This window comes from Convolutriloba macropyga, chromosome 7 (genome assembly GCF_964194025.1).
Source record: "Convolutriloba macropyga chromosome 7, txConMacr16.3, whole genome shotgun sequence".
In the NCBI taxonomy this organism is placed as follows: Eukaryota; Metazoa; Xenacoelomorpha; order Acoela; family Convolutidae; genus Convolutriloba; species Convolutriloba macropyga.
Window position 1 is genome coordinate 60,943,353 of NC_134474.1, and position 15,630 is coordinate 60,958,982.

The 15,630-nt window shown below is 35.4% G+C and overlaps 2 protein-coding genes across 14 annotated transcripts in view; one reads left to right on the forward strand and one right to left on the reverse strand.

Annotated features, from left to right (window-relative positions):
* The window catches only part of LOC142343213 (patatin-like phospholipase domain-containing protein 7), a 189,956-nt gene that overhangs the window by 42,076 nt on the left and 132,250 nt on the right, over nt 1-15,630 (reverse strand). For all 7 annotated transcript variants that reach the window (XM_075394961.1, XM_075394958.1, XM_075394962.1 and 4 more), the window contains 3 exons: nt 13,653-13,833; nt 570-759; nt 35-149 (listed from right to left, as the gene is read on the reverse strand). In XM_075394961.1, coding sequence (XP_075251076.1) covers nt 35-149; nt 570-759; nt 13,653-13,833 — 486 coding nt within the window. The remainder of the gene's footprint in view (nt 1-34; nt 150-569; nt 760-13,652; nt 13,834-15,630) is intronic.
* On the forward strand, nt 7,603-10,780 carry LOC142343214 (uncharacterized). 7 transcript variants are annotated; one of them, XM_075394969.1, is made up of 3 exons: nt 7,603-7,622; nt 8,728-9,011; nt 9,290-10,780. In XM_075394969.1, exons 2-3 carry the CDS (start codon nt 8,735-8,737, stop codon nt 10,678-10,680), a joined length of 1,668 nt encoding a protein of 555 aa, XP_075251084.1. In that variant the 5' UTR covers nt 7,603-7,622; nt 8,728-8,734; the 3' UTR covers nt 10,681-10,780. The 7 variants fall into 7 exon arrangements, with proteins under 7 accessions (XP_075251084.1, XP_075251083.1, XP_075251078.1 ...); XM_075394968.1 differs by lacking the exon at nt 7,603-7,622 and adding an exon at nt 8,270-8,341; XM_075394963.1 differs by lacking the exon at nt 7,603-7,622 and adding an exon at nt 8,274-8,432.

A 15,630-nucleotide genomic window follows, 5' to 3' on the forward strand; every position in this document is an offset into this window, starting at 1 on the left:
ACATATGACACAATTTACTAACTAACATACTGACCTGTCTAATGCATCTTTGTGTCCAGCTGCTGAGTGTCTTGTCTGTCTGGTACATGACTATCTTGTGGTGGTCCTCCACCTGGGAGAGGAAGTTGGACAGCTTGTAGTCATTAACCCTAACACAACCCTTTTCTTAATCAAGTTTTTAAATCAGAATGAAGCTGAGCAGAAGTGTCAACTAATGTATAAAAGCAGTCAGTCACAAAAGTATTGCGTTTTTCGCAAACAAAAATTTGAGTAAACAAACCCTAATCACACTCGTAGCAATTAACATTACAAACTGAAACCCATAGGTTGCGGTTTAAATCGTATGATGACATAAAACTATTGTTCGGACATCAGGAGTTTACAGTAGGAAACAACTTTTTGCAAAGTTAACAACGCCCTCGTAACCAAACTCGTTCACTTGCAACAATTACGAGATAGCATCCAGTTGGTGAAAATTCGCCAATCGTGTCCACATAAAATTTTTGATAAATATGTTTTTCTGTATCCATGAACGTATTTTGGGCATGCCCTTAATGTTGGGCTCTTACATGTCAAAAGCTGTGTCTCCAAACTTGTTGACAATGTCTGAGCTAGTGAGTCGGATGGATGGCCCAACTGAGTTTATGCACCACAGCAGCTCCATTGTGAAGTAAGCCAGAGGCACTGCATCGTTACTCGGTACAATGGCAATGGTCGAAATGTTGCTTAGAGTCTTTGCTCCCAGCATACCAACTGAGCCTGGTAACATCATCAATCGTGTTATTATAAAACAAAAACACCGGTACTTTGAGAACACTGGAACCGAATTCTTCCCTTCTGTGTATAAAACTTCCAATATTTGTCTTATCTGTTAAACTTTCGAAATTAGAGCTCTCAAAGTTTCTACGGTCAATTCTCAAAAAAAAAATCATCAAAATTTTTGAACAGTAATAGCAACTCAGTTTTGAAAGCACTATTTCAAAAGAAGCATCACTGATGACCGCATGATTGTGACAATTACAACTATCAGAATTAAAACCGAGCGTGGAAAACAGTGACAGTAAGGCGAAATTAATTCGGATTTGAGAAAGTTTGGAAATATGTCTTATTTGACAACGATTTGTTATTTGGGCGAAAACAGTCGAACGAAAACCGCTAACAAAGTACCAAATAAGCAGAAACCAAAGAAAGCCTCATTGACTTTTAATTAGAAAAAAGGTCTTCATTTTATTAACTAAGGATTAAAAAGGCAAATGCCTGGCTTTAAGGTACTCATAATAATGCAATTAACAGAACTTAGTTTCAGAACTGTCTTTGTTCAATATTAACAAAATCGAGAACTCAATCTGTAGGATCATTGAAAGCAAACAAGGAAGCTCGGTAATGTGCGTACGCACATAATGTTCCGACCCCGCTCATCAACATTCTTGACTTAATTGGCAACCAAATGATTAAGAGATAGAAAACTTTCAAGAACATACATATCGTTCAATAACCCATCAATGGATTTCAAAAATGCCACGCAAGATGGCCAGTAAAAATTTTTGTGCAGAGGACTACTAGAAAAAAAATAAAAATTAAATAACGAACATTAATTACGACCAAAACTCGATGTCTATAATGAAAAAATCATAACAAAACCAAACTGGCATCAGATAAAACCTAAACAAAACAAATTAACCTATACTTCATTAGAAAAGATATGGGACTTGTCCTCAATGCGACAAAGAGAGCAAAAAGGTCCGAAAAAAGAGTAGTTTCAATTTTTGCAAACAATTAATTTCACAGTTTTATTTCATTAGATATTAACTGAAATCACTTAAATCTCCATTTGTATCTCCATAGGAAGCAATTGCCATCATCTAATGGTCAATTGCGCAATTTTTCAAAGCCAATGGGACCTACCATTAAAGTTAGAATTTAAAAAGAAAAACAAAAATCCTTTAAAAAGTACAAGTAATAAAAATCTCCCACACTTTATAAAATCTCGTAGAAAAGTAGTAATAAAGGCGAGAAACAAATGCCTGAAACTAAAACCGTCACAAAGAATACAATAGAGCCCACTGAAAATAGCTTGTGACCTGCGTTTGCAGAGACTGAGCTACAAATCGACCGAAAAACGATTTTTAAAAAAATGACAAAGCTGCAAAATTCAAAAATTTATTTAAATATAAAAATAAATATGTTCCAAAGTCAAAGCAGACTTAAGATTTGAACAGAAGAATGCATCAATTTCAACACCTCATGAAACCAATTGGGTCTGTTAATAATGAGACTAAGTCACGACCTCACAAAATAACAAATACAAGCAGAAGCCAAAACTTCAAACAATTTTACGACACCAATGTTCAAGGCAAAATAATTGTACGATGTTATCTGCAAGAATTGTAAAACATCGCTTGATCTTCATCTGAACATCAACGGGTCTTCCTTATAAAAAAGACTACGTCGACATGACAACAAAATAAACCCAAAAAATGAAAAGTACAAAACTTTTATGAAAATAGGGTCGCAGCAACAACTCAAAACACATAACCAAGCGAAAAAATAATGTTTGGACCAAAAAAGCAGTTGAGGATTCTAATTAGTGAGATTGAGTTACTGGTGACAAAAATGAAAGCAAAGAGGAGAAAGTTGAAAAATCACTGTAAAATTTAATTTGAAAGCCAATAAATCAAATAGCTAGAAACTGAAATCTTTAAAGTTGAGCTACACGTCCTGGGGAGGCAATTGATACCTATCAATATCGGATATTTGTCGTACAACAAACAGAGAGACAAGAAGAGGCAAGAATCCATTAAATTTTGCTACAGAATTCTGTCTCAACCCAAAAAGCAAACTTCAAAAAAAAAGTCAAATACGCTTTCTCTTCAACGCTGTGCATTTTCCCGCAATAGTTTTCTTCAATAATGTGATAAATCGACAAGGAAACAAAATGAACTTACAAAATATCCTAAACAAAAATTTTATTTTAAAAATTGAAAAATTGAAATTGTATCGAAACCAAGAAAACATTCATTAAATAAAAACCGTTATAAACATTAATTTATAACTCATATGAAATCAGTTTCTGCCTGTTTTTATTGAGACTGCGCCAGAAGTCATAAGAGACATTAGATAATAACTGGAAGCCTTGTCTAGGTTCACATACACCTCCTAAAAAACAAACTGCATCTTTGATCAAGAAGTGCATAAAATTGTTACTAAAACAATTGGTCAGAGCAATAAAAACTATGAGCTTAACTCTGAAACCATAATATAATCTCGCTGGGCCTCGTTTTTTGTAAATAGTATCCGTCATTAGCTGAGCCCTGATTTGCAATTCTTGGCAGTAATTTACATAAAAAACTATAAATGTGCAAATATTTTGACGAAAAAGGCAGCGCCCCATTAAAATCCAAAACAATTTTTAACGTAACGATCCGTGGTGAGATCAATCCAGATATTGCTGTGCGTCTAAGAGAGCACTCAATTGTTCGAATGGTTGCGAATTAGATTTTTTTTAAAAAAAAATCATTATTTCAAAAATAAAAAAAAAATTTTGTATAATTATCGTGTTTAAAATTGCTAAAAACTGACAAAACTATAATTCCGGAAATCTCGGGAGAAAAAGCCGACGGAGAAAACCAGCTCTTTTTGAGCTTACAAAGAAAATGACCGCAATTTTAAGCTGTCTACTTCCAGCAAATTTTAAAAAGTTGGCTAAAAGAATATAATTGGTCCCATTTTTGACAAAAAAGTCTGAATTTTGAAAATTTAGCATAAATTTTAGCCAAAACAACTGGGATCCAACAATTTAGCCATCCTCCTCTATCTTTCAGGATAAAACCAATGACACCAAAGTAAACATTTTTAACATATTTTAGCAAAACTGACGTAAATTGGGCCAAAGATAGGGAAAAATGTGAAAAAAAAACAACGGAATATCGTCTACTAGTTACAAAACTTCAACTCTCAATAACTCCCTGCAAAAAGCGAAAATCGAAAAAAATAAATCCATAAACTAGGCTAGACGGGCTTTCCGTTTATACCACTCAGAACTCTCTACGAAGATAAAACTGATCGGCCAAAAATGACTACAAAAACCCCATTTGAGTATATAGTTTAAGTTTAAAGTGGGACGGAACAAAAAGGCCGTGGAAAGTAGAAACATCAATCGTAGAAAAATGTGACAAGGTATTGCAAACTTTGTCCACTATTTGGTCAAATCAACTGGAAAGGGAAAAATGTACGCTTTTCAGTGTAATTTAATGGCGCCAGTCAATAAATTAGCAGAAAGAACAAGAAACGCTCACAAAACAAAATAATTATTTTCGCTTAAGTGGAATGGAAATAATGACAACCGTAAAATAAATATTAAATTTCACACAGTTCTACACAATCATCAAAAGAAAACAAACTGCTTTCTATAGGCGGCGCCACACAAAAGACTTAAAAAGATGAAATGCAAAAACCAGTGAAAAAGAATGTAACAAGGAAACCTAACCGACCAACGAGCGAATTGCTTTCGAACGACCGGCAAGCGGTTGGCTATGGTAGTAGGCAGCTGGGGCTTAGGGAGGCTAGCATTGGACTGGGGGGGGGGGGCTCAAGCGATGCGGGCGTACGGCTGGAAGAAAGGGTGTCCAAATGGCCAGGAGGAGGAGGATGGACTATGGAGTGTTGGTGGAGTGAGAGAGAGGGGGCTCGTGCGGGGGGGGGGGGGGGGTGAATAGTTAAGTCGAAAGGGGGGTCAAACTCGAATAAGCACCCTTCACACCATGAATTTAAGTCTATAGAACAGCTTTGGTCCAAAAGACTCTGAGAGCCCTGAGGGCGCTATTTGTATAACCCCTTGTTTTAGGAGTAAAAGTGAAGGGTGTCAGACAAAAAATGAGAAAAATTGCATTAAAAAGACGACAATGCTATACAATTCAAATTATTGTTCGACCCACTTGTGGGGGGAAACTATATACTAAGAGGGTTTTGCTTTGTTCAGTCAATTTTGGCCGATCGATATATTCATGGTAGAGAGTTGAAACTAGTATCATTGGAAAGCTTGCCCAGCGTAGAGTATGTAATTATAATTTTTTTATTTTTGTTTTTACAGGGAGTTATCGAGGTTTAACGTTTTGTGGAGAGTAGTCGGAATTCCGTTACAAATTTTTCGTATTTTTTAACCAAAAATTTTGTCATATTCGCTAAGATATGTTGAATTGTTAAGAACAATGTTAATAGTTTTACTTCAAAGGATGAGCAGGCTTGTCAATTGGTCTTAGAGGAGGATAGATAAGGCTTATCTAGAACTGTCGAGTCCTTAGGTTAATATTTTTACTCAATTTTTTGAACTTCGTTGCACTTTGTTTAAATATGCCGGAAGTAGAGATCCAACATTCGCTGTCACTATCTTTGAAAACTCCAAAAAAATTAGTTGTACTTTTGTTTCGTCTAGTAGTCTTATTTAATTAAAACTTTGCCGGTTTCTTGAAAAAATAACTCAATATTTATACAAAATGCATCAACTGTTTTTGGTTTATTAAAATATTCAATTTGCTAATTGATCTTTTTTTGCCATTTAATGGAATAATTAAATATTTTTGTTCGATGCACAGCAAAATCGGGTCTAGGTTTGGACACATCTTGCATTCTTACAATCAATAATTATTCGGATTATAATGGTGCGCAGTCTCTTTCAAAATATTTTTGCATTCTTGTTATTTTTTGTTGATTGCCAACAATACTGGCTTCAAATTCATGCCCAATTAATTACAGATCCTATTTAAGACAAAAAAGAAGCCAAATAAACACATATGTCTTCATAGAATAGCTAATATCTTTTATGTCTTTAACTATGTGTTTTCGTAAATTTTATTTGATTTCTTTTGTTTTGCCTTCATTTGTCATTTTGTTTAGAGCCTCATGACTTTATCTCATTCATAAAAGATTGGATTTGGTTATTTAAGAGCGATAGGTGGACCTATGCATTGCTTTCAGTAATCTAATGCTTCTTAGGAGTTTGAATCAATTTGTTTTAAGAAAATGTCAGTGAAGTTTTGAAGTTTGCCGATGGCTTATCTCATTCCACATGTAGCTTAGTCTCAAAATATTAAGGGAGAACTTATTCCAAATATTTTGAAACAAACTCCGAATATTGGTTTTATTAGCAACTAATAAAGTGATTTTTGCATATTTGCTTATATTCGTATATTTGAGGTTGCAATTTAATCCCGTTTCAAATCATCACATTAAGGAAAGTTCAAATCGGCATTGAACGAATAAGCAAAAGAATATTTTGGAACGATTTCAAAGATTAGCTTACAGTTTTAACGGCTGCGAAACCGTTCTCCCGCAAAATTTAATAGAATTTGTTTTGTTTTTGCCTCGTTATGATCGTTCTTTGGTTGTTGTACGGTGATTGTAAAATCATCTAATTACTCATTTCAGTTTATAGCTATCGCTTTCAGCGACTTTCAATTACTTTTTATTTCCGAATTTCGTTTTCATTGTCGCCAACAAGTAACTTAGACTCAATCAACTTAACTGTTGGTCCAAATAATATTTAAATTGTTGGTTAAGTCTTGACCGACGTCTTTAGAGATTAGAAATGTGTTTTTATAAGAATTTCGTGAGTGTCGTGGTCGATAACCCGGGTCAAAAGAATTCAAGAAGTTGAATCTTAAAGCAAAATTGGAACTGAAAATATACAAAAACTAGCTCGTATTTATTGTAATTATCTATGTGAAAACATACAAAAAATATTTAGGTTAGCTAAAAATATTTTACATGAATGACATGTGAATAGATCTTAGTTCCGAATCCCAGATGTGATTTTCTATTTTCATCAACATTTCATGAGAATCATATATGGCCTAGGTACAATCGAGTTCATCAGGTGGAGGTCAGTGGATGTTAGAATCAGGTTTCTGTTGGTAGGAGAATTTACTTCTGACATATTTTTCGATACTGGTCAATTTTTGTGGTTCTTTTTCAAAAAGACCCTTTTCAAGGAAGACATCTAAAATCAAAAGAGGACAGCAAAAAATTCAAATCATTTCTACGTTCCAAAAATACGTTTCGGTTTCTGTAAACAACAAGTTTCAAATTGATTGAAACCAATACGTATCAACTTGGCTAATTAAATGCTCTCAAGCATTTAATGCCCTCTGCGGGCTACCTGTTTATCCCGTTTTTCAGACGGAAACATTTCACGTTTTCCGTTTGAGTGACGAAAAGTCAAATGAGTCAGACGAAAAATTGGTCAAGCAAAAAATGGCTTTAAAATACCGGCACGACTAATATAATTGCTACAAACTTTGTAGCTTTTTTGATAGTCCTGTCGGTGTTTTCTATGCAATTTTTATCTTGGCCGATTTTTCGTCTGAACCATTAACCATTCGAATTTTTGTCCTCAAAAAAGGGAGAAACAAGTAGCGCCCCGAGGGCATTAAGCGCTTGAGAGCAATTAATTATCAAAGTTGATACGTACTAGTTTTAATCAATTTGGAATTGGTTGTTTACAGAAACCGAAATGTATTTATGAACTTTGCGCTTTTTGCTCTTCTTTGTCGACCTGTAACCGAGTCTTATTATTGACCGTTCTCATATCTTACCTAATGAAGTACATGTTATCTTGTTTAGCTCAGGTTTTAACTGATTCAATTTTTTTCTTATTAAGTGTTTTTTCTAAATATAGACATCAAATTTCAGTCGTTATTAATGTTTGCAATTTATTTATTTTCATGTTTGTCCTGTCCGGTACTCTCATAAATTGCAAGTCTCATCGGCCCTCTAATCCAGCTTTATTTTTTTCACTTATTTGTTTCTTGAACGGTATGTGACTTTTCGGAATGCTTTTTATCTCTTCCTCAATTGCAAGACAATTAAATCAAAACGTGGATGAGAAGGGGAAGGGTCGTGACATTACGTGCAAACGCACATTACCGAGCCTCCTTGTTTAAAAACCTTATTTTATTCATGAAAGATTTTCAGTACAACAAAGAATGTTAAACCGGATCCAAAAGTATTTTTAAAAAGTATACGATTTCAGTAATTAATTTTAGAATCTGGTCGGAGAGGAAGGGAGAGAATTTTTCTTCAACCTTCTGAATCAATTTCAATTTATTAGTGTATCTATCGTCTTGTTTGATAATACACTAACTAGCATTTTAGCTTGTCCTCAATCGGGGAGCAAATGCCTTTGGCCCCTTTATCTGACACATTTAGTTCAATCTGATGTCAGGTCGATAACCTTTTTATAAAAAGCCCTCCATTGTTTGATACTCTGTCATCTATTATACTCAAAACTTCCCACTGTAACAATGAAGAAACAGGAAGTCAATAGAAGTCAAGCTTTTATAATTTTGTACGCACGCGAGTATAATTTACGAACCAAACTGTTCCAGGCGCAACTGTTAGCGGTTTTCAAAAGAACCAAGATTTGAATTCAGAAAACAGTGGACTAAAATTGTTTCCCATACCCACGAATCATCAGGAATTATACAAACTAAAATCGATTAAATGCTACTTCTATTAGCACAATGGGCCTCTAATATTATTAATAGGAATCGTTGAATAAATATCTTAAGCTGTTGAGGGGCTACAAAATATTAAGTTAAATCTTGACGTCAAGTTTTTTCCGGATCAGTTTTGTCAACCACCTCCCCATCATACAATTTTATGGAAGCGGTAACGTTAAAAAATTAAGGTAACGTTAAAAACAGTTCAGTCTAATAAAATCATTACACCTAGCTAATAAATGAAAGATCCCGGAGCCAACGATGCTACCAACCAAGATCAACTCGACAAACCAAAGATACAACTGGAAACGGAGGAAAACTCAGGCAACTATGGGAATCAAAGCAGCACCAACATGACAGATATTTCAAATCGCAGTAGCAGTTCCTTCCCTTACTGTCCCAAAGTCCCAATTATGAGCATCGGATTCCACCACAAACAGTATATTAGCATCGCAAACGCAGACGAAGAAATAATTGAAGAAGTTATTAAAGCTATGAAGTATAATTACAGCAAAGGTGTCGGTTCTTTCCCTATATGGTCACTATATGGTCACCAGCTTAATACGGCTAGAATTTTAAGACCTCCCAACCTTATTGAGGCTTGAACCCCGTGACCCCCCTTCCCCCACCGACTTTATCGAGATCTATCTCAAGACCCTCCCCCCCCCACCTTCATCAGGCTTGAACATGAAGACCGTGAATAAATCGTTGGGAGCTATATTGGGAAAGAATTATAAAAAGGAACTATAAGAATTAGAATTATAGCAAAGATCTATTATGGGAAAGAACCCCAGGTGTGAAAAGAAGAGTATTTCAAACACACGAAGGCATGAGACGAATAGAACTTTACGGCATGCCTTTTCAGCCTTACTTCCAGGACCATTTTACATTTGTGAACGCTATTTTAGACATGCTTAAGGACCTGTTGAAGGGTGGCTACACCATTATATCCGTAGCTAACATCGGTCATGGTCGGGACATGTTTGTCTGGTTCTTGAGGAAAGATAACTACAATACTCGGAAACCACATCAATTTGGACTTTTAGAACTACTCGGACGTTGCAAGTTGAGGACTTACGGCAACTTGCACGAGTCAACAGAAGATCTTGAGGCAATTTTGAAAGATAGCGGTTACGAAATTGTTGAAAAAGAATCCAAGTTTTTATTTACATCACTCCGAGTGAACAGCAATATATGGGATACAAAACGTTCAGTTGATACGCTGAAAAGCAAAGCAATTCTCTGTAAAATAATGCATAAGTTGGAAGAGGATAACATGCGGGTTTATATGTCCATTCCTTTAGATAGGAAACGAAGCACCATAATGCACTGGAAAGATAAAGACGCTTCACCTCCAATGAAACGCGGCTTCTTTTTGTCAATGATGCGCAAAAATAGATTTGTTCTAAGCGAAGCCGACGAGAAGACCAAAAATGTAGTAAAAGCAGCTTTAAAGTCAAGTTGGAAACGCAAAGTCATGACCGAGGACCCATTACTCTCTGAATGCGAGGGTTCCCAAACATTCATCTTAGAAGGGAACCCATTCACAGACGGATCTCCTCAGAAAGTACGCGACATTTTAGATGTCATGTTTGCGCTGTTTAAACAGCTACAGTTTGAAGGTTGGACTGCATGTGTAAATGTACACATGATCACAAACGTTATCGAGAGGGCCGCAATTTGGTTTACACATACTGGTCTCAAAGAAACGGACTTCTGTTCAATATCAGTTGAAAACCAGGATTCACTAAGAGCTTACAAAGTACCAGAAAATTGTATTGACACCATGAATATCACTATTTTAGACTGTGTTCTGCCCGAAAAGCATGGTTGGGTTATTGAAAAAGAAGAGTACATTTGGAAATTTGAGGAAAAGATTTGGGTCCCTTCAAGTTCGAAAGACTGGAACGAAGAGGAAACGCTTATTGAAAAAGGTCACGCCCTTTTATGTACTATGCTTCACAGTATGCTGCAAGAAGATTACCATCCAGTTATTGCTCTGAACATGCCTCCAAGTGGAGTAGCTGAGCAAGAAGAGGGCGCGAGTTCGAGCCGCAGTAGGAACCTTTGCACATTCTTCTTCGCGAAAGATGTCCAACATCTCAATAGTACAATTTATCCTTTAAAAAGCTCTGATATAACGGGGGATACAACGTACCTGAGCAGGACAAAACCAGCTACATGACAAAGAAATAAGAAAAATTTGTATTGTTCGCAATTTTTATTACATTCAGTTTTCCTGTTCACATTTTTTTAACCAATCAAAGACAAGTATTGGCTTCCAACTGTCTTTTGTGTCTTCAGTGATGTTTACTGGGGTGGGGAGGGGGTGTATTTTAAAAAGCGTCAAAAGTTTTTGCAAAAAAATGAGGCTCAGTATTGTGCGCTCTCACAATTTTCTGAACCCTCCCAATTCCAAACTTTGCTCAATTTTTACAAAGATCGAAAAAATGAAGCTTTTGAAACAGACGGATTATTTCACAAGACATAAATCAAGGTTGACATAATCAAAAATGAAGAAGTATAGTTTTTTGAAAAACTTTTGCAATCAAGTTAGAAAAAACCTCACGGGAAATCTTGGAAAAAATACCATGTATACGGCTTAAAACGATTTTAAAAATTACTTTAACACATTCTTTCAGCAATTTTGACAATCAAAGACAAATACTGTTCTAACCAATAATTAACTTCTTCAAGACGTTTCCCAGTCCTGATAAAAAATAAACCGACGAGCGTCGGATGAAAAGCTTTCGAACGACAGGCGGTGGGATTAATTTAGGGAGCGTAGCCTGGAAAAATTTATCTGTACAAAAAACCGGCCCAGATAAGTTCGGACCCGCAAGGGTGTCAGTCCAACATCTTACTTACTAAGCTATAAACACTTTCATACTTCTCCGCTTACAAACGCCTTTATCATAGCAACAAATTGTATTTCGGAATGAGAGAAACTTAGATCAGGCAGTATGTCCAAAAAATTAAAGCGTAAAAAGTCATTTGAGAACAAAGAATGGTTAAGAACAAAAGAGCAAGCATGGTCTGAAGATTACAGGAGTACCTGCAAAAGAGTTGCGTGCCGTATAAAACAAATAGAAATATACAAAAGATAAAGGTTATCCACGCTTCAAAAAAACAGTAAAAACAAAATGTAAAAAAATGGGCGACAAATCAACAAGAATTGTTAAAACTCATTCCTCACAAGCCTTTTCGTTGGAGAAGTTTATTACGCATATGAGTTCCTTTGACCAAAATCAGAAAATCAAATAAAACTTGATTTTAAAAATTGCAATATTTTTTTATATTAAGTGAGGCTAGTCACGTATCAACGAATCGAACCGCGCAAATAACACAAGAACTTGACTAGAAAGAGTGAGAAAAGGCGTCAAGCGCGCAAATGCCATTAGTTAGAGGAAAAATTTAATCAGAAAATTTGATCTTCTCAGCTTTGCTGCATGAACAACTGTGAAGCGAAAAAAGACTGTCAGACGAAAAAAAGGAACAGTAGTTAGCTACAAAAACGGTCAAGCAAAAATTTTGCATACAAAGCACACGTGTATACAAATGGCCTCAAACTGAGTTCGTAAACAATGAACAAATTCATCATTGATGTAAAGACGTTTCACTGTTAAAGTTGTGATATTTTTTATCAGAAAAAACTGTTGACCAAATTAAATTTCGACATGCGAGCGAGAAATGTTGAACTGCGCGGAAAATTTGCACAAGTTAAAGTAAAATTTCAAAATCCAAGCGCATTAAGGAGCTGACCAGCTTTCTGTGAGCCTTATTAGTCTCTATGCGATTCACAGAAAATGTTGAGTAGACATAAGTTCTTGTCTCTCCCTCAGACAACAAACTGTGCTGGTATAATTTACTCTTTTTTTCTACTTCACTATAGGCCTAAATAGACGGCGCAAAACTATTTTTTGTTACCTCTTTTTTGATTTATGTATTTCCCCTCAGACAACCTGAATTAAAAACTAAGCAACACGTAATGCGATATTCATATCCAACTAACGTCGGGCTAACTGCTCTCAAAGGACTGGCGAGCAGTTGGCTTCATCAGTAGCTAGCTACGGTTTAGGGAGGCTAGCTTTAGCTTAATTGACGGGGCGTAGGTGAACACAACGGGGGGCATGGGTTGGGTCGAATTCGCTGGGTTAAGTTTGTAAAGATGTGCAGGGGTGGGGATGGGGGTGAAGTGAGGTGGGAAGTGGGTGGAGGGGTGGAGTAGGTTCCAACTCTTCTCACCATGTAATTATGTCTCCAAAACAGTTTTTGGTGAACCGTATACACTATGGTGAGCCTAATAAGACGAAAGGGAACTTAAAAGAACTTAATGCCCTTCGGACGAAAAGTCAAAGGGGTCAGACGAAACATCGGTCAAGAGAAAAATTGCATAAAAAGGACCACAAGTATAATATAATTGCTATAAACTTCGCAATTAATAACAACAACTTTTTTCAAAGGAATTGTTACAGAAGCTAAACAATGAAATCAGGGAGGATTGCCACAATTGAATATAGAAAACAAACTTACCGTTATTTTTTATTCCCATTTGATCCTTAATATAATATTTAAATTACGAGCTTCACAAAAAAAGGCTCAATTAACGCAAATCTACAGCCAGCATAGTTAGTTCCACCCATGCACTCAATAATGTTTTCCACTATTGCACACTTTTCAAGTTTTCATAAAATCAACGCATCTTACAGAAGAAAAAGCGTTCAAAAATGAATCGTAAAACTGTAACAAAAACGTTTTTGAAAACAACTCAAAATTGACTTTGTTAGATATTTTCATAACTGCAATAAAATAGGATGACAAATTAGAAAAATTGAAGTCGAAACTTATGCAACTCAAGTTATGAACTAGATAACATGACAAAAGGGAGCAGCGTTAGAAAAGTCACAGGTTTAAAGGTTCAAACTACAATGATCCTCGCAAAGGGATGATTTTCGAAACAAAATATGAAATTAAAATATTCTAATATTCCAAAGCTGTCACTGTTCTCCCAGCTTTCGATCACAAAAAACTTGTGGAACATCACACATACCACCGTACACAAGGATTATCATTTTCAATATTGAGAAAAAAATCGCCATCGCAAACATTTCAAAAATTATCAGAAAATGTTTATTAAATAGGTAAGCATCATCTCACTTGAGTTAAGATCCTCATGCTGTGTCATCATCTTCTGAGAGAGAATCTGAATAAGTTTGGCAACTGTTCCTGGGTACTTGGCCTTTATGAAGTCCAGCAGACCTACCGGAATCACAGCCAACTCAGTATCTCTCACTGCATGAACTGATGTCTTTCTCTCCCTCTCCGTCAACAGTTCCACCTGATCAAAATGTTCACATACTATATCTCGTACTACTATATACACGTTGAGCTACTATATATATGGTAGCTGCACAGCTACTATGTTCAGGCAACGGTTCTTTCCCATGATAGGCTATATAAGGGATTGTTTTTGCAGTAAAATAAAGTCCACAATTGTGGTATAATTATGGTAATTGGGGGCTTTTGGAGGTTGGTTGTAGCCCCGGGTTGGGGACATCAGGGGCATACCAGTATTGGCATTATGAAAATTTAAATAACATATCAATCTAAAACGCTGTTTTATCACTGTCACTTCAAAATTGGAGTGAAAAACTCTAGAGTAAAAACTCTCGTTGTGTAGTGAAAACTCTCGTTTCACTTCCTGTTTTGGTTTCCAAAAATTACACCTCAAATTTGATTTCAAAAAATATCAAACTGTGAACAGATCTTAAAAAACAGCGAAGCACTCCCAACACGGCTTGAATAAAAAACTAACCTCTAAACTAACTACAATCTAGTAGAACATTCAATACAGGACAAAAAAAATGGCCAAAACTAATTCAAACTAAAAAGTTAGAGAAATTGATTAAACCTTCATATAAGACTATGCATAAGAAACAAGATATTGTGTTTTACATTGCTTATATACATGGCAAGCCATAAAAGGCTCCAAAAAAAACTTTTTGGAGTAAATAAAAACAAACAATGAAAAATTTTCTCAATTTTTCTATTTCTCGTCAAAAATAACTCGATAACAGAAAAATTGCAATGTCTAACAGAAAAATCAAACAATAGCAGACTAATCAATTGCACATAACCGTTCAGTAAAAAAAATTGACAAAAGCCGTAAAAAATCTTAAAATCTTCACAAATCGGTGTAAAATTCTTCTAGAAATATCCAAAAACTTCATCCAAAGACTATCAGATCAACCTTAAAATTATAAATGACTATTGAAACCTTTAAAAAGGAATTAGTTAAAAAACTACTGGAAAGTGCCGCAAGTGTTCCAAAAATTCTCTTGCTGACAGGAAGTTCATTCTTGGCTCGATTTCTCAGTCTCTCAAAAACATGAGTATGAACAAAGAACAACTCTCCTTTCGCACCACACTTCAAATTTGTTCAACTGTCGAATCACTAAAATTTATTGGAAGCATCAAATATTGTTTAAAATTAACGGCCAAAACTTCATTCGAAGAAAGCGGGCGGATTGCCGGAAAAGAGCCAATGTTGACGCCCCCATCCCAGGTCGAATTTAATTAATACAGAAAATGAAAAGGGGAAAAAATTAACTGACAGATCTTAAAAAGAGCCGAAAATATTTCTCATTTAATTAGCAGGTTTATATAGATTTCAAAATTATAAACATTTAAACAATGGCTACTAAAAAGCATTAGAAAAGCCCAATAAAAATACCAATGAGGATTCAGTCTATTGACTACTAATAGCTTAATGCAATATGTTTTAATGACCATGCTTCAATAGCCTGTGAAATTTATTTCAATTTTTCTTTTTTGAACATGACAGTATTCACTATGGTGTCTACGTTTGATGACTGAAGTCAAAGTTCCTTCTGTTAAAACAGTGAGTGAAGAGAGTAGGAAGTCACAGCGAGAGCATGGTGACTTTTAAACGGAAAAATTGACAAAGTACAACGAATAAACCCATAGCTGTCAGATTTTCTGAAAGAAGCCGCGATAGCTTTGTAGGTATGCAGTCTCGATAATCGACCGAAAAAGAAATTTCTCTAATTTTCGTTAATTGCTGAGATCTTACATTTTGATTTAAAAACTGTATAACTTATTGCTGCTTCTATTA

Coding starts and splice junctions, on each gene's coding strand:
- LOC142343214 (XM_075394969.1), top strand. CDS start 8,735: ATGAAAGATCCCGGAGCCAACGATGCTACCAACCAAGATCAACTCGAC. Junction 9,012..9,289: donor GAAGTATAATTACAGCAAAG/GTGTCGGTTCTT, acceptor AAAGAACCCCAG/GTGTGAAAAGAAGAGTATTT.